At 36.5% G+C, this 19749-nt stretch overlaps 1 protein-coding gene across 2 annotated transcripts in view; it reads right to left on the bottom strand.

Moving 5' to 3' along the window:
• GSK3B (glycogen synthase kinase 3 beta) overlaps positions 1–19749 on the bottom strand; it is a 202084-nt gene that overhangs the window by 29458 nt on the left and 152877 nt on the right. For both annotated transcript variants that reach the window (XM_063093408.1, XM_063093415.1), the window contains exon 8: positions 10909–11004. In XM_063093408.1, coding sequence (XP_062949478.1) covers positions 10909–11004 — 96 coding nt within the window. The remainder of the gene's footprint in view (positions 1–10908; positions 11005–19749) is intronic.

Here is a 19749-nt window from a genome sequence, read left to right as displayed (position 1 = left end):
CAACTGAAGGATATATTGAAATAAAATGCAATTAAACTAATTCGTTTAAAGGATTAGACAGCTTTCTACACATATATGTCTTTAACAAAACATAAAACTATAAAAATATACTTCATTTTAAATTATGGCTAGTTAAACAATAAAAACAGAAGGGAAGAAACAGAAATGAACATAAACAGATGGACAAAAAGCCTTTGAAACTAAAGAAAAATGAAATATATCCCTTGCAAGGAAGAGAGCATACAATCAAATAAAAGGTGTTGTGGTAGAGGTGGACAGACAAATAAAGAGAAGCAGTCATGTAAAAAATAGAAATAGAAGGAAACAGACCCATACGTGAGGAAGGACATGCAGATTGTGACAAGGCATGGAGAAGCCTGGGAGGCTAAGATTTCCTAATAAGAATGGCTCATGTAACATCTGGCTATTCACTTAGGCTGAAGTTAAAAGAACTAGTTACACCTACAGAGCTCATGAGATTATCAAGACTACTTTCTACAGTAAAAACAGGTTTTTTTTTTGCTTTTGTTTTTACACATAGTTTATCATTGAAAAAGATATTTTCTAGGGAAATTGAGAAACTGGGTTGAGTACGATCTTAGGAATTTATTTCAGAATCTTAAAGGCCTTATGTCAATTTATTGGCTAGTTAGAAAGCCCTTTGTAAGGACAAAAACTGCTTCATCTTTATTCTTTTGAGTACTCTGACTTGCCTCAGTCAAGAGAACCTTAAAATTAGTGCTTATTTTAAATGCTTAGATTGTATGCTATTCTTGGTAATTTCCCCCTCTCTTGCTCCCAAGGTCCATAATCAAATCCAGAATGTAAAAAGAAAATAATCAGTAGCAAAAGTCAGAAAATTTTTTATAAAAATATAAAACATTACTCACATATTTTATATTTCAGGGCAGTTTGCATCTATTTGACAGTATATGGATTTATTTTGCCAGCTAATCCAAAATGCTTTTGCACCAATATGGTAGCACATGAGCAGAATTATAAGTCGCACCAAAAGTAGAAATAAGTATCTCCTGCTAATATTCAAATGTAGGGTAGCTGGATAGTGAGTCATTTAAATAAGAAAATTTCATGTTATATTAATGAAGGTTTTGTGGGGTCAAAACCAGTATCTCCCAGAGTTCTGATTTCTGACCATAATACAGGGTGTGGCTGCATGCAACTTCCAAAAATTACAAGCCAAACGAGAAACTGGCTCTTCTGAATTATCTTCTGTGTCTAAAGAAAAGGAAACCAACAACTACTGAAATTTGACTTTTAATAAGGAAATTTCCGCTACCACTTCATTCCTTACTCATTGAAATTGCTTAACACTCAGAACCTCTGGTTTCATGGATCTTTACCAATATTTATACTGGTAACAATAATAATTTTAAACCCCCTCAACTTCAGCCTAGATGTCTATTAATCACCCAGGAGACTGACAATCTAAATATACCATAAGCAAAACCTATACCACACAATGAATGAAAACAGAAATCATAACTACTACACTGTTTTTACTGTTACATTTCAAGAATGAACAATTGCTTAGCCTTTCAAAAAAAGCTTTCCCCCGAGTTTTATAGACCTGCCCTGAAATTTTGGGAAAAAAAATTAAGTACATACCCGCACTCCTGAGGTGAAATGTCCTGTTCCTGACGAATCCTAAAGATGATAATGCAGTGAAATAATCCAAACAGGGGAAGTCAATCCAAAAGAGAATAGTCAAGCAAGGAAAAATATAGCCAATGTTATAAGAAACATGGTGTGGGGGGACACAGAAAATGTTTATACAGTTATAAACTTTAAACATCAGTCTCCACAGTAGCAAGCCCAAGTTTAAAAATTATTTCACCACAGTGTATGCAAAAAAAATTTTTTGATTGCGCAATGGTGAGGCACAGTAAAGAAACATTTAAATTTTAGTTTATTATGTTCCAATGCCAGTGAGTTTATTAAAAAAATACAAAACCAAAAAAAGTTAAAATCAAAATGAAATCTAGAAGTAAACTTCCCAAAGTAAAGTGGTCTTCTATGACCTGGATTCATCATCCATAAACATGGCTGGAAGGGGGGACACTACCCTGCTTTTAAGGATAGAAGTTCCCAATATGCTAATTTTTCTCTACTGTGTTCCAGTTACACAGTATAAACATTTTATTTTCTAAATTTTTAGTGATGAGAGGAAAGTAATAAATATATTTAAGTTATATTACTACAGATTTCAAGCCAGAGTTTTCAATTAATGTGAGCTAAGAAGGATCAGGCCACCGCGGATTATTCTCCATTTTGGATTGACTTCCCTGCTAAAAGATTATTTGCTGACATTCTCATTATTTTAGGACTCTTCAAAAAATTGGCATATTACCTCAGGAGTGCGGGTATAAACTTACTTTTTCTATTGTGGGCTTTGCCCCCTCATACCCTTGCACCCATTACTTAGGAAAAATAAATATAGAACATTCTTTCCTTTTTGGAAAAACTCACTGAAAAAAAAATCCTACATCCTTGAGCACTACAAATTCAACACAGTTCCATCTGCAAATATGCCCAATTCACCCACCAAAAGCTAAACAAAAATATATACAATAAACAATACAACTAAGGGACAGTCACAGTTACAGGTGACATGCGTAGTAATGTACACCAACACCTAGGCACAACGGAGCCAAGTATGCAAGGGAGGTGGTAGGGTCTATTATGTCTAGGTATTGAGAACAAAAAATGGCAGAACTCACCAGCAGCTGTGAACTCCCTTGGCTATTCTAAGAGTATTTAATATTCTTTTAGGATAGTTTCCAGTGGGGGAATTAAATATTTTTCAAAAATAAATAATCCGCGGATTACTTTTAGTCTGCAGACTAAAATTTAGTACACAGTTTAAAATATGGCCCATCATAATAACAACATCTCATGAACTAAAACACAACCAGGTGGACAAAAATAGAAAACCAGACTAAAAGAACTACGAGCACAGAATAAGACTCAACTGGGCCAACTAACAATTAGTGCGCAGACTAAATATGGCCAGCCAAGTATGCAGCAAGGCCATGGAGATCCCAAAACATCCCTTTAAAAACTAAAAATGAAAGTAAATAAAACAAAACAGAACAAAACAAAGCAAAAGAAAAAAAAAAAAGAAAGAAAGAAAAGAAAAAGAACAAAGGAAAAGAGAAAGGAAAAACTGAAAAGAACCAAAACACTGACATGAACTTTTAAAGTGATTCAAGTACTACCTCACCTATGCAGCAACTCATTTTCTTTAATTAAAACAAACATCAACTCTCATCACAAATACTAGTCCACAGAAGAAACAGAAAAAAATCATTGTTTCAAAAAGAAAGTCTCTGTGGTATTGAACAAATGCAAACAAGTCCTTAAAATAATTAGTCAAAATAAATTTGCATTTGGATAACTCAAATATGACAGAGGTATTTTCACCCTACATGTCCTAGAATAGACTTTGGCCATCAAATTTCAACCTGGAGCTAAATTATTATGACTGAGTTGCAAGCCCTTTAAAATTATAATTTATAAACAACCACATACACCATATCAAGGCCTATGGTTAAGTTGTTTCTCACAGGATCAACTCTCAGGAATTCTACTATATTAAGTAACCAACCACAGCAATATAAAAGTGTCTATTTTTTTATGGCTATGGACAATGACAATTAACCTAAGAGAACATAGAACAAGTGCTGTGCCTGTTCCAAAGAGCTACTCCTTGCTAGTTTTCATTACGATAAATGTACAACGCTGACACTATGTTTTGGTCATGCACAAAATATAAGCAACCAGTTCTGAAAACTGATAAACCATGAAAACTCCTAAAGAGCAACCCTAATATTGGCTTGCCAGTAATCTATTAATTATCTAAAATTGTCTGCAATTTGTAAACCTAAATACAGGATTAAAAGTGAGACAATGCCATACATTTGTTGAATAGTTAATTGTGTTAATTAACTAAGAAAAAAATGTGCACTTAAGCACTCATATTTAGTATATAATTCGATAATTAGTCACTACTACTGTTTAAAACATTCTTTGGGGGTGTTTAACACGCTTTTAGGCATTGCTCTAATGATGCACTAACATACAAGGTAATCCAATTCACTTTAAATACTACCAAAAATGATTAACAGAGGCTACTGAAAACCAAGTTTCAGAGTTCATGTGCCAAGTAAATTTTCTGTGTTTGAAGTTAGCATCTAATAGGGTAGAGTAACAAACTGAATGTGTTCGAGCCTACTAAATGCCATGACAGAGCTAGCATTCAATTAATTTCAGCTTCACTAATTAAAAGGTTTATTGAATTTTTCTGAACTCAACTACACGTAAGAAAAATTATACATGAGGGTGCTTCAAAAAGTGTGTAAAAACTGAACTTAAAGATAACATGAATTTTTCCACGAACTTTTTGAAGACCCCTTATATGTGTAGATATCAGCATTTAACTCTGCAATGTAATTTCACCCTCTAAACTCATTCACTGATGAAACAACACTACAGGCCTATGCAGAAGTGTGATTTACCAAATGTCCACTTATCCAATTTAATCTTTCATTGTTCACAAAATAGTTACTGCAATCAGGCTGGCCTTCCCAAGAATACAGGAATATTTCCTTTTCAACCACACCTTCCATCTTGAGAGATATTCACCTAAGCTGAAATAATTCCTAACCTCTTCTACACCGAAGCAAATCCTAATCCTCTTTTAACAGTCTACCTCCTCTGCTATCTTTTAAGGACTTCTTTATCCCCTCCACCACCCTCACTAGAGGTCCGCCTTATAACACCTACAGCATGTAGAATCCTCTGAACACTTATAGTACATAATCAAGTATACGGTTATATAGTATCTTACATTATTCAAATCTTGCTTTACCTAAACTTTTCAACTATAAGCTTTTCAAGGATGAGGATTATATATTTTACATCCTTTGCATAACCCAGCCCAGCACTAGTTAAACAGAAGACACAGAATTTAAAGAATAAATTAAAAATAGATCTTTGCCTTCTTTTTCAATCTACCCCCAATCCCATCTTCTGCCCCCCACAAGCAAACTTAAAATTATGTCTTGGTAGTTTTCCTTTTTTACATTATTCCTCTCACACATGAATTAGCCACCTTAGGAGCTGCATTTTAATCTGCATAATTTCCAGCAAAGAAATGGAAATATATAACCAGCATAAGTAGAGAGGAAGTCTACTCATACAGGAAAATTAATATTAGAAAAGGAGAGGAAGTAATTATACTAGCCCTAATAAAGATGTAGGAAGAAATTTCAGTAGAGAACATACTGTAAGTATTCATGAGAAAAGTGATAATGGATTAGTGGAGTGTTCAGGGCAAGGAAGTTGAGTAATAATATAAGAACTGATTTACCAGAGCAGGAGAACAAAATAGACAAATGGCAATCTTAGGAGCCAACAGATATCTCCAACATGTTTTTATATTTTTTAAATACATGTGAATGAAATGAGTAAGGCAGAAACCAGAAAAGGTAGATACAGTAGATGTGTAGGAAAAGTATGACAGCAATTTTTGTTTTGTGCTCTCTGAAGGCACTTTTGGCAATGTGCTAAACAAGTTATAACAGGTAAGTTTACCAAGTTCTGAAAAATCCTCTATTAAAAGGCTCAAGGAAAAACAAAAAGTATGATTATGAAGAGAGTGTTAAAAAAATAAGTACAGTGGAGGGTTTTTTTTGGAGGGGGGGGTTGGCATTAAGCACAGAGAATAATAACTTGTTTCACTCTAAAATGATTCCTTTGATAGCTGAAATAACCTCACAACTAAATTTTCTGCTTACTTTGTTAGCCAATAGGAAATACTAGTATTCATTCACTTTGCAGCATGTTCTAAGTGCTTTAAGAATCAAGGATGCAAGGATTGATTTTTACAAATAATGCTTTCTGTGATACTTACCCAATGACCTATGATCTGACATAACCTGCAGACACTTAACTATTAAGTATCAAACTACCATATATGCCCAAAACTTTGCAACGAACATTTTGAGGTAACTGATATCCATATTATCATTCTAAAACAGAAACTGGGAACTGCTATTACATATATGGTATGACTCGGTACTACAGGAGTTATGTAGTGGGAGTAATCACAGAGACTCGAACAATGAGAACATATTTCATAGGAGAAGTGAGATTTGAGGTCTTGAGAAAGGTTAAGACTTGGGAAGCAGAAAAGAAAAAGAAGAGCATTCTGCAATGGAGGGAAAAAAGACACCAGCAAGAGGCAGAAGTACGGCTTCTCTGGGGAACAATTAGACAGTTTGATTAGACCAGAAAATTCAGCATAACTGCATGGTCCCTTCAAAGTGAACTACAAGCTGGACAACATTCCCATATGGAGCTAACATATTAAATAGCCCTAATATAATTGTTAGATATCAGGGACCTTGGGATTCTAATTTACTTCCTTCCACCAACCAATTATATCACTTACGATTTTCATTACTCTGAAAGAATATAGAGACTGTGTTACCTAACTAATCTCATAGGATTATTTATTACAAGGAAAAAAATGGTGAATACTTGGTCTTAAAAATTTTTGAACAAAAGGACAGCAGAATTCAGAACTGGAATAACTCATACATCTGCTATAATATAACCTTATTAGAAATCCCTAATCTACCCTAACTACACAGTAAACTTTTAAATTCATTACCTAACGATATACATTTAAGGATGAAAGAAGCTGAAGAACTAAGAAAGGAGACTGGGTTCAAGCAACTAGATATCACAGGAAAGGTTAGAAGCAGGACAAGAACAACATCTCCTGTTTTTCTGGAAAGGAAAGATAGAAAAGATCAAGAATAGAGAGTATGAATAACCTATCATCAAAACTGGAACACTTTTGAGAATGAAGGTGCAATTAATAATTACACTGGATATGCATAAATTGGGAAATAGGATCACCCTTGTCATTATACGTATATCATACCAAATTTTCCTAAAGGCTATGAGGAATCAAGAGAATAATTTTAAATAAGATTGACAGTATTACATGTGCTTTTAAGAAAGCTAACTTTGACAAACAGCAATGAGGAAGATAAACTGAAACTATGTGATACTGAAGGAGGGAAATTAGGAGGTAGAAGGTTGTTTTAACAAGTCTATGATGGGCCGGCCCGTGGCTCACTTGGGAAAGCGTGGTGCTGACAACACCAAGTCAAGGGTTAAGATCCCCTTACCAGTCAAAAAAAAAAGTCTATGGTATAATGATGGCCTAAAACTAAGGTTAGGGTAGTGGAGATATAGAGAAGAGGATAAATCAGAGAACTATATTGGACGTAGAACCTTCATATTTATTCAGAACTAAAATAAAATAACCCTTTATATGCATATTATAGCTGTATTTTTAAAAGAACCCTGAGAAAAGACACTATCTTACAAAAGAAAAAAGATGAGGCACAAACATTAAGAGCAGTGTTTAAATTAGATTCTCACTTTTTATCTAACAGTCTATCACTTAACCACACCTCCAAGTATTAAATGCAAATTTAAGCTTCCTCTCTGCTTCCAACCAATCTGTCTAAATATAAAAAGAATCCTCAAGATTCCTGCCATACACCACACTGCGATCATCTCAGTGTTTTTGTTTTTCCACCATCTTTCTTACATACCTGTATCCCCTTACCTCAATGTTTCTACAGAAGTTATTTTCTCCCTTGATCTTTATTTCTCAATCTACTTTTGTATCACCTCCTTTTGCTTCCCATCTGGTTTTCTTCTTTGAAGTATAGACTATACACCAATGTATCCCACCATCCCACCTCCAATAAAAGTGCTTGTTTCAAAACATTAGCACCTATTTCCTTCCCTACTTATACCACAAGTGCTTTATTAAAAAATTAGGTTGCACTGGCTATTATGTAATAGTCAAGGGCAACTTAATTGTATTTTTAAATACTCAAGATTCCTGCCATACACCACATTGGGATCACCTCAGTGTTTTTTATTTTCCTCCATCTTTCCTACACACCTTTATCCCCTCACCTCAATGTTTCTAAGGAAGACATTTTCTCCCTTGATCTTAATTTCTGCCCACTTTTTTGAGAACACCAGCTCCCAACCCTGGGGATATAGGTGCACTACACTGCAGCACAGGAAGCCAGAGTTCACATGCCCACAGCTTCAGAAAATGGGACTGAAGTGGGTTTTAAGAGAAGAAAGCAATAAAGGCAAAGTAGTCCTTATTTCCAGACGCCTATTTACCTGCCCTCCAAGGGCAAGACACTTTTCTCTTTAGAGAACAACATTATGCATGGTTTTTAAATGACTCTTTTAGCTGCCTAGCATAAGAAAGCATTTCTCAAGTTGTTGACCAGTATCATAATGGAGCAGGGCTGGAGAGCTGGGGGAATAAGAGAGGGGACTGAGTTCCCTCTAGGAATTTTAAATTTTATATTTTCACTCTGATAATAATATATTTTTTAAAAAATCAATGAGCATAATTAGATCATTTGGATGACAGAGCAGAACCATGCCATTTCTGTGCCTGAATCTGCGTTTGTGTTATAACCACAGTAAGACCACGCTAGTTTTGTGCACTAATGAGAAATTAACATAAGTGTACTTATTACATAATGCTTTTGTATGAAGTGAAAACTAAATTATGTCAAAGAACACTACATGAGTGAAGGGTTCACAGTAGTTTTAATAGACAAAAAAGGTGGGAGAATTGAGTCATTATTCTATACATCATACAGAAATGGAAACCTAAACAAAAGGGCTTTATATAGATTATTCAAGTTTGAAAAGGATTAGCATAAGATATAGAAACATTAGGCAAAGAGAGCAATCCAAGAGGGCAAAGGAAGGTTTAAAACATACAAATTCACCACAAGTTTTCTGTTGGCTGCATTTTAATTATAATCAATCATTCCTCACATCCACTCTGGCTAATATTTGCATTGGAGAGAAATAATCCAGGGAATATCATACACACTGGTGGCAGTCTTGATTAAAAAAAAAAAAAGACAGGGACTGTTAAATAGGATTTCATTACCTCAATTTTAGCATTATATTTGTCGGAAACTCCATATTAAGGGCAATGGGTAATGAATACTTAGCTTATACTAAAAAGAACTTTCCCTTTCTTCATAAAAATAATGTGATTATTAAAGAAAACATGGAAATATGAAAAGGTAGAACAAAGAAAATAAAATCACTCACACTCTTCTCACCCAAACTACTGTTAGCATTTTGGAATATTTCCCTGTATTTATTCAATAATCAGAATTCTCTTTGTTGTTTTTGTTTTCCCTTAACATGTTTGAAATCACACTATACTATAAATCACTTTTTATAAACACTTTAACTTGAAATAAATTCAATAGATTCAACTCAGCCCCTAATCAAAATAGGACACCTAGGATTCTTTAGGTTTAGAGGCAGGTGAGAGCCCCTAATATCTCCTGACTCAGAATCTAAATAAACCTGAGGATAAAGACCAAAGAATGCTTTATCTCAGACTATTTAGTGCTTATCATAATAAATTAGTACTAATAAATTTTTTTAAATAGGGGAGGGGCAACATCTTGGTCTCTTAGCCAGTGAAAGCTATAACCTATAATTCTGGCACTAAAATGCTACTGAGGTCTTTGATTCTAAATAGGAAATAATTAGTAACAAGAGGATTTTCTGAAGAGAGGTGATAAGATTGTGACAATGTGAAGAAAAGTAACTGGAATCATAATAAAACTGAGAGAGCGATACTTAGAGTCTAGGGGGTATAAATTATTTCACTTATAGCCCTGAATTACTTCACCTCTTGAAATACATATGGGGGGTGTGCATGGCACCTGACTAGAAGTTTAAAAATGTGGCATCACACACACACACACACACACACACACACACACACACACACACACACTCACACACACACACACACACACACACACACACACACACACACACACACACACACACACACACACACACACGTAGAGGTTAAATCTGGCTTTGTCACAAGCCACCTATGTAATCTTAGATAAGTCACTTGGTATCTTTGGCCAGAGTTTCTGAACCTGTAAAATGAGGAAGCTAGAGATTCACTCTAGCTATATAAACCCTACTGAGATATTCTATTTTTTTCTCTGCACACTTAATCTCACAAACCAAACTGAGGTTAAAAAAAAAAAAAAAAAAGTCTCAATAAAAATCTCTCTTAAAATCATTTCAATTAAATATCAAAGCGAAAAAAAAAAAGTATTCTGGGTAAATTAGTAATTGTGCTTTTTAGAACTGGTTTTATCTAATATTAAAGTTAGGCTTTTCCAATGACTAATGACACCTGGTTAACATATCAGTTGCTTTCAATGTATACTCCCAGCAAGATTACATCTGCTTTTTTAATCCTGCTCCCAAAACACCAACAGAAAAGTAAATAAGAAAAACACATAAAACCATCTATAATAAGGTCTATGTTTTAATAGCTCAAAAGAAGGAAGAAAATATATGTTTGTTATCATGTGCTATATTATTATTATATCCTTGAATAGTATAGGATATTGAACTACACACCTCTACGTAAATAAATTACCTTCTGAATTTTAGGTTGTCAAAATTTATATATTAGATCCTGCTCTAAATTGATTAAATTCTGTATTTTAATGATACAGGCATATTGTTCTTACCTTGAAAATAAAAATCCAGGCTGGAAACCCATCTATAGGAAATCAATGGGAATGAAACTATACAGTCATAAAACACTAAAGTAGAACATCTCAACTATCTTTACATGAGAACTGCTACACAGCAGTTCATGTATTCAGGCAAATATCTGGTCTCAAAATAGTTTAGGAACAATGAAAAATCCAAGTTTTAGTTAACTATTGGTTAATGTGCTTTTAAAAAAAACTCATTTTGACTCACCTTAGTCCAAGGATGTGCCTTAATTTGAGGGAATTTGAATTCTGTGTAGTTTGGGTTCATTTCTCTAATTTGCTCCCTTGTTGGCGTTCCCAGGACCTACAAAAAGAAAGTAAATTATTACCATCTTTCTCTAAACACTTACAAATATAGTCTTTATGTTTCAATGCATTGGTTTTACTGAAAAAAGAAGTTCCAAAGTTAAATAAAATACATAACTCTCTAAATAGAGCAGATTTTGTGAAAGCCTTTTAATTTGTAACTTGACTACAGATTCCATGCTATACTACCCTAGACAGACCTCTATGATAATAACGTTAAACCTGGACCATAAAAAAAGACTGTTCAGAAATACTCAAGTGAAAAATCAACATCTTTGTTCTATCAAGAAAAACATAATCTATTGCAATGATCACATCTGAAATGACAGTATCTTTTATTTACTCAGTAACGTACATCCAAAAGTTACATTACCAATATATTAATCAGGAGAATCTTAATAAATACTGTCATCAATACAGTTGGCCCTCCATATCCTCGGGGGGATTGGTTTCAGTTTTGCCCTCCCCCCGTCAAAAAATCCTCGGATGCTCAAGTCTTATATAAAATGGTGTAGTAGGCCCTCCATATCCACGGGTTTCACACCCACAGATCAACTGTAATTTCATTCAGTCACTGAATATTTAGTGAGTGTCTCATGTGTGTATGGAACTATGCTCCAATCTATGAAGGATACAAAGAACAAGAGATTTCCTACTATAATGAACTTGCATGTTTGCATGTTATAAAAAGTAAAACTACGACACCAAAATACGTTGAGCACTTCATTGCCTCTAGAGCTTCACTAGGTACTGGACAAAGAAAAGCACATGGGCCACTGCAAGACAGATGACAGAAAGAAATATTAAATATGAGCACTCTGAACAAAGACACCATATATTACTCATCTTTATAACATTAAGACCTGGTGTAAAACAAGTTTGTTGAAATAAAATATTAAGCCATTTATAATTCAAGGATAGTTAGTTGCACAGAAAGAGAGAAATGCAATGGTAAGAACTTGACTTGTGGTGGCAATCAGTGAATAATGAGGCATAATTCCATAATCATTCAGGGCCAAGTAAGAATTTCAGTATTTTTTTGATGGTTCTAATTCTCTAGATTCCACTAAAACTTTCAGAACTTCATCAAAGTTTTAAATAGTTTGTTCTTCAAAAGACACTCTTAAGAAAATGAAAGGGCAAGTCGCGAACTGAGAGAAAACATTTTCAAAACATATTCTGCAAAGAACTTGTATCTGGAATATATAAAGAATTCCTATAATTCAAAAATGAGACAACCCAATAAAAGTGGACAAAACATATGGACACTTCACCAAAGACAACACAGAGATGGCAAACAAGCACATGAAAAGATGCTCAACATCATTAATCATTAGGGAACTGCTAATTAAAATCAAAGATACCACTACACATCCAATAAGAAGCCTAAAATTAAAAAGACTGACTATGGATACCAAGTCTCGGCAAGGATGCAATGCAACTGAAGCTCTCACCACTGCCAGTGGAAATGCAAAATGGTATACCACACCTTGGAAAACAGTTTGAAAATTTCTTAAAAAGTTAAATAATTTCTGTGCAAACCCCTGATGTTATTAGAAAAAAATAGAAAGATTACTAAAAATTGAAATCATAACATTTATTCTTACTCCTATTTCTAACTTGTTCTGGGGAAAAGCTCAGTCTTAAAACATTGAAAACACATCAACCTCCCATCCCTCTTGTAGTGCAATTCTACCTAACAGCAAGGAGCAAGGTATCCGATTTGGGAAAGGGAAATCTCTGTGGCCCTGGTAGCTATAGATATCAGATGTTTACAAGTCAGGAACTACACAAACTTAAAACATGAAGGCTAAAAATGAATCTTAGTTTTTATTCTTAAATACAAAGCAACATTCATATTCTATATTAAACCCTTGATGAAGGGTATGTGTGTGTGTCTAGGTATGTGTGTACATGCACTGGGAAAGAGAGGAAAAGAGTAAAGAAGATTGAAGAATCATTAGTGAGTTTATAAATAACTCTGTCCTCCCACATGTAACTCCACTGGATTCTTATGAGTGCTAAAGAAAAACAACAGCAATGGCATGAATAAATTAGTACTAATAAATGTATACCTTCAATTATCTTACAATCTACTGATTCCATTTCAAGGTACATGTCCTAACAGAGATAAATTCTTACACATCCAAAGCAGCATTGCTCATAATAAAATACTACAGACAAAAGAAAAATCCAACAGTAGAATTAATAAGTGAACTGTGGTATAGTCATACAATGGTATACTAACTAGCAATGAAAATGAATAAACCATAAAAAGAGAGAGAGAAAAAGAAGAAAATGAATAAAACCAGAGCTATACATGCCTTATGGATGAATCTCACACAGTGGTGAGTTCTTACTCAACAATGAATACATACAGTATGACTGCCATAAAGTACAAAAATGGGAAACACTATATTTTAGTTTAAATAGTAAAACTATAAAATTAAATACAAAACTAAGAATATTCATCACAAAAATCAAGTATAGATTAGCTTAATGGAAACAATGTGGGAGGAATGGCTGTGACTGGGATGGGGCAAAAGCAATTCCTCTAACTTTTTTAGAATGAATGTTAGTTCTATAGATATTTATATTATGATTGTGCTTTAAACTGAATATATTCTTATACACTTTTGCATTATGATACATTTCCCAATAAACAAAATGACACTTAAGAAATGCCCATTCTCAGAATCAGTGAGTATTTGTTGTGCAGCCCTCCTCGGTGTATTCAGGACTTTGTTAATACAAGACACAGTCCTAATCTCTATAAGATGGTGTAAGAATGCTAATAGGAATGAAGGGTACATGATGTTCATTAATAAATGTATCTTTTCACTGAACAGACAGAGATCATGTGGACTTATCCATTTAGCTAACTTTCCTATAGAGGCTGTGTGAGTGAATTCATGAGTTACACTATGTAATGAAAAAGTCAGGGTGCTCCTGGAAGTGAATATTACAATTCTTATGTGTTTTACTTACAACCTAAATATATTCCCAAGGGAAGCAAACAACTGATAAACATATGCATCTATGTAAGGTTTGCTTAACATACAAACTTCTAATAACTTATTTAATGTGAAAGCAAGAAGGTACACTGTATGTGTAATCACTCCTACATACCTCTCCCTAAATTGACTGTCTCACAGCCACTTATATCTAAACATTTTATCCTACACTATGGAAATTTTCGAAAAGCTGCAAGAATTTTACAGTGAACCCTCCATCTCCATACATACCACCCAGATTCTACAATTAACATTTTACTATACATTAACTTATCACATATCCAACCCTCTATCCATACATCAATCCACCTTATTTTTGATGCATTTCAAAATAAGTTGCAGACATCAGTACACATCAGCATGCATATCATTAAGGTTCAATATTTTTGTTTTATCTAAGCATTTTCTATACACCTTGAGTCCTCCTTCAATATACGCAGAGAGAAATAATCTGCTTTGATGGAATAAAAAAGGATTCCTAATTATACTTACAATTGGTAATCAGAGTTTAACTAGCTGTGTTCTTTACATTCGAAAAACAGATATCTGTGACTTTTAAGAAGCTTTAATTATTCACTTGTAAATGAAACTGTCACTGATAACTTCACTATCAATTATTTTAAAAAGCAATTAACCAAATAAAGAAGTCTGTTGACACAAAATGGCAATGGAAATCTTTTTTTTATCTATTTACAGCCACATGACCTTGAATTACTAAGGCTATTAGATGGAGAGACAGAGGTCCTAACATCACAGTACGTTCTGTTTAATTTCCCTTGTCAAATACCCAACTACTATCATTATGTTTCTATTCTTTTTCCTATTTTTGAAATCTTAAGATCAGGTTATCCTTAGGCTGGCTAACAGAGAGGATTTATCACATATTACAAAATACTAAAAACATAAAAGGCTCTTAAATTTGAAACAGTAAAGAAGTTTATTATAACAAGATCTTCTCAATATAGGAAAAAAGCACTTATTTCTGTTGGTGACATCAATGATAAACCAATTAAAACATTAGAGAACAATTTTTAAATGCTTATTATTCCCAGACTTGATCATGAATGGTCACAGAAAACCATAAACTTTAAAAAGACAGAAAGTAGATGAAAGTTCTTCTAGTCCAGGGATCAGCAAACTTTTCCTGCAAAGAGCCAGAGAGTAAATATTTTAGGCTTGTGGGCCATAGAGTCTCTGTCACTACTCAACTCTGCCTCTATAGCACAAAAGTGACTATAAACTAGAGATTTTTTTACAAAAACAGGCAGCAGACTGTATTTGGCCCCTGGGCCCTAGTTTGCTGACCCCTGATCTCGTCCATTTTCAGATATGAGAAAAAACTGAGGCCCAGAATGAGCATCTTTTCAGAGGTCATAAACAGAGGCAGAGGTCAGACAGAATGTAAATTTCATCAGCGGCAAACAAATTGTAGGGGGTGGCATCAAAGAATCTGGTTATTGGATTTGATTGGAGGGCAAACATTTTCAGTTTCTAAATTCAGTGGCTGTGAAAAAATGCTGATGCTATTAAGCATGAAGGAGTAGATCTGGATAAGGAAATAATATTTGAGACAAGACACTCAGGAAACTAGAAGGAGCTCTCCAACAAGTGGTGGATATTAGATTTATGATTTAGAAGAGAACTAGAAACTAGAAAAACAGTTTTGGTAGTACCTAGTGTACATGAGCTAGGTGGCTATGATACTGTATAACAGGCTAAGCAGATAGAAGGAGAAGAGTACTAAAAATGGGGACCTAAGCAACACAAATATAAGAAAAAAGAGAAATTTAAAAAGAAGGCTGAGATAGAAGTTGAAGAGGTTATAAGAGGTCCCATAGATATTATGATAGAGGCTGAGGAAGATGAAGATTTAAAGGACAGAGAGGTATCTTATAGCACAATGAGCCCAGGTAAAATAAAACCCAAAAGGTGTTCACTGCTGTTGGCCATGAAAACTTCCTTTCTGATCTTGGTGAGATCGGTCATGAGGAGAAGCAGCCAACCATAATCACCTCAAATGATCTACGTGGAAACAGCAAATATAAGCTTTTCTTTCAAAAAGCACAGTAGTGAGAGGAAGGAGAAAACAAAGATCACAAATATTTATTGAGCACATAAGTACTGTGCTAGGAATATCAATTTTCTTTTCTTATTTAAGTTTTATTGATACATGTCAAGATGGTGGAATAGATGGCCCCCAGTGTCACTCTCCCACAAATCAACCAATTTACAACTATTAAAAAGCAACAACAGCCAAGCTGGGGCCACTAGAGATCAGGGGAAGAGGAGGAGAGACCTACAGAGTACATGAAGGCAGAAGCAACAATGAGAAAAAGAAAGAACCGCTCCAACCGTTTTGAGTCCTAGAGCTTCAAGGCTGGAGCTGGTGAGCCCACAGAGCAGGAGCTGGCAAAAGCTATGGCTGTGCCCTTCGGATGGAGTTGCTTGGAGGCTGCAAGGGAGAAGAGGACCTTGGTGGCCCCCAGGCCAGCAAGACTACTAATAGGGTTCCTGTGGACCCACATAAGAGTAAGGAGCAACCACAATTGAAGAAAAGGAGCCACTCAGAGGCCAGTAAGTCATCGCAAGGGACCGGAGCACAGCCCATCCAATGGGAAGTGTTTGGGGCACAGGTGGTAGCGAAGAGAGGCCCACCGGGAAAACACTGGGGCACAACAAGGACAGCTGATCTGCCCCCTAATCAGTGCAGGAGCACTCTGGAGACTGGACAGTAATATAGAACTGCAAGGGGTGCGGTTTGCTGATAAGACTCAGGCCCAAACCAAAGTTGCTATACAACCGAGGTGTACCAGATCTCACAAGAGCCAGAAGTACCTATAAAGCCAACAATTAAAACCTGAGCTGCACAAAAAGCCTTGCCCAGGGAATCAGCAGCAAAGTAGCAATTTAGCTCAACCACAGAGTTCAAGTACTGGTCACCACAGGAAGTTCCCCCTTGGAAGTAAGCAAAGGACAACAAATTAGTTCCAGTGCGGAGTTTAAGTGGTGGGAACAGCAAATAATCCATGACTAAGCTGAAAGAAAAAACAGAATACCCACAGACCAGAGACAAAATTTGATATTAACTAGAAAAGGTCTCACATCACCAAAGAACACCTATAAAACCTAGGACTGGAAGTCCCCTGGGCTACCAAGCCTGTGAGGGGAGAGGGCTGGGGACCTCAACCATGGCCCCCGACACCCACAACCAGCCCAGTGATGATCACTGAGCCACCACAGGAAGTACCCTGGGCTCTTCCAAGCTGAGGCGCTGGTGGGGCTGAGGGCCTTGGCCATGCCCTCCGACACCCAAAACCAGCCCAGCAATGACCAAACCACTGCTGGAAGCTGCCTGGTCTCCCCTGCAGGAGTGAGGGGGGTGCCACAGGGCTCAACCCTGCCATTCCTCCTTCCCCCACCCTATTTCCTTCTCTCTTCCCCTCTCCCCCTCCCCCAACTGCTCCGCAACATCATAGAACGTAAAAAATATATATATTAATAAACTTAAAAAGAATTTTATTGATACTGTATTACTTCATTTTATACTTGAAGAAACCTAAGGCTGACTAAGGTTTCAAAGTTACAGTTTACCAGTGGCAGACGTGAGATACAAATGCATGTGTAACTGACTCCCTAAAATGGTCTACCTAATATTAAGGGCAAAAAACAAGAAAGAATTTTTTAAAAATAACTTAAAAAAACCCCACTTCTTGGAGTTCCAGTCAGGATGGCAGATTAGATGGTCCCCAGCATCGCTCTCTCCCACAAATCAACCAATTTATAACTATAAAAATGTAACAACAGCCAAGCTGGGGCAGCTGGAGCTCAGGGGAAAGGAGGAGAGACCTACGGAGCTCATGAAGTGGGAGAAGCCACAATGAGAGAAAGAAAAAACTGCTTGGAGTGTTTTGGGCTGCGGCTACTTTGAGGCTGGAACTGCTGAGCGCATGGAGCAGGAGCCGGCAGAAACTGCAGCTGTGCCCTTCGGATGGAGTTGCTTGGAGGTGGCAGCAGAGGAGAGGGCCTTGGTGGCTCCCAGGGCAGCAAGACCACTAATAGAGTTTCCATGTACTCATGCAGGAGTGAGGAGCCAAACAGCTGAAAAAAGGGGAGCCATTCAGAGGCCAGTGAGTCATCACAAGGGACCGGTGCAGGGCACGTCCCATGGGAAGTGTTTGGATCACGGGCAGTGGGGGAGACGGGCCCACTGGGAGAACGCTGGGACACAGCAAGGACAGCCAAGCCGCCCCCCAATCAGCACAGGACCACTCAGAGGAGACTGTTCAGGAATGAAGAATTGTATGGGGTGCAGTTTGATAAAAAGATTCAGGCCCAGATGAGAATTTCTATACAACCCAGGTGCGACAGGTCTCTGGAGAGCCAGAGGTACCTATAAGGTCAACCATTAAACTCCGAGCTGCACAAAAAGTCTTCCATAGGGAAACAGCAGCAAAGCAGCAATTTAGCTCAACCACAGAGCTCAAGTACTGGTTCCCACAGGAAGTTCCCCCATTTCAGAAGTAAGCAAAGGACAAAAAAATTAGTTCTGGCCCAGGCACACCACTAGTACCTCGGGGCCCACCAGGGGACCCGAGGCTTGGAGCCAGGGACCAGACCCCCTGCCCCCATCCAGGCACACTGCCAGTGCCTTGGGGCCCCGTCTGAAGACCCAAGGCATCAAGCTGGGGACAGGACCCCCCCACATACACACACAACCAGGCATACCGCCAGCACCTCAGGGCCCTGCCCAGGGACCCAGGGCATCAAGCCGGGGACTGGACCCCTCACCCACAACCAAGCACACTGCCAGCACCTCGGGGCCCTCACAACCAGGCACACTATCAGCTCCAAGGAGCATGCCAAAAACATCACCTCCATGTGGGTGGCCCACAAGAGTAACCACGGCTGCCGCAAAAGTGGCTAGATGTCACAACCCCACACAGATGGTCCACTAGCCACTGGAATGCATTGACACAAGGAGAGTCACCAGCACAGACTAAAGGAAAGAAGAGGATGTCTCTCTCCACAAAGCCCATTCCAGAGTGACAGAAGAAGCATCTGTTCTATGATAATATTGGGGGAGCTAAACACACCTCTCAGCATTGGACAGATCATCTAGGCAACAAATCAACAGAGTAACCATTACTCTTTCAGAGGGAGAGAAGAAATCTAGGGTTATCAGTGGTGGGGGGGAGGGAGGGGGATTAGGGAGAGATTGGACAAGGTGCATAAAGAAAAGAGTAAGTACTATTTGTAACAATATACATACTAGTAATATTGATTTGATCAACATGTCAACACTGAATCCCAAATATATGTATAATCAATTATGATTCAATAAAAAAAAAAATCACTTTCTTAAACTACATTGATTATACCATAAAAAAGAAACCTGAATCCTTTTAAGTTGCATAGGATATATTAAGGTTTTATAAGATCATAAGGCTACGAATAATAGTAGAAAAAAAAAAGTTAGGTAGACTTTTTTACAATTTTTTAAAAAATACATCATTTAAATAAAATCTACTCATATCATGGTTATTCAATTTAATAAAAAGAATATCTTGAACTGTTAATAACACAAGTCTTAGGCAACATAATATGAAGAAACACAGCCATCTAGTTGGCTAAAAAAGATTAAAGAGTACAACAAATCTAGAACTTATTTTAGAATGCTTCATAAACATACTTCATAAAAGTTTTTAAAATGATCTAGAAATTTTGATAAG

Source organism: Cynocephalus volans, chromosome 1 (genome assembly GCF_027409185.1).
Source record: "Cynocephalus volans isolate mCynVol1 chromosome 1, mCynVol1.pri, whole genome shotgun sequence".
Lineage (NCBI taxonomy): Eukaryota > Metazoa > Chordata > Mammalia > Dermoptera > Cynocephalidae > Cynocephalus > Cynocephalus volans.
This window is presented reverse-complemented; position numbering and strand designations above follow the sequence as displayed.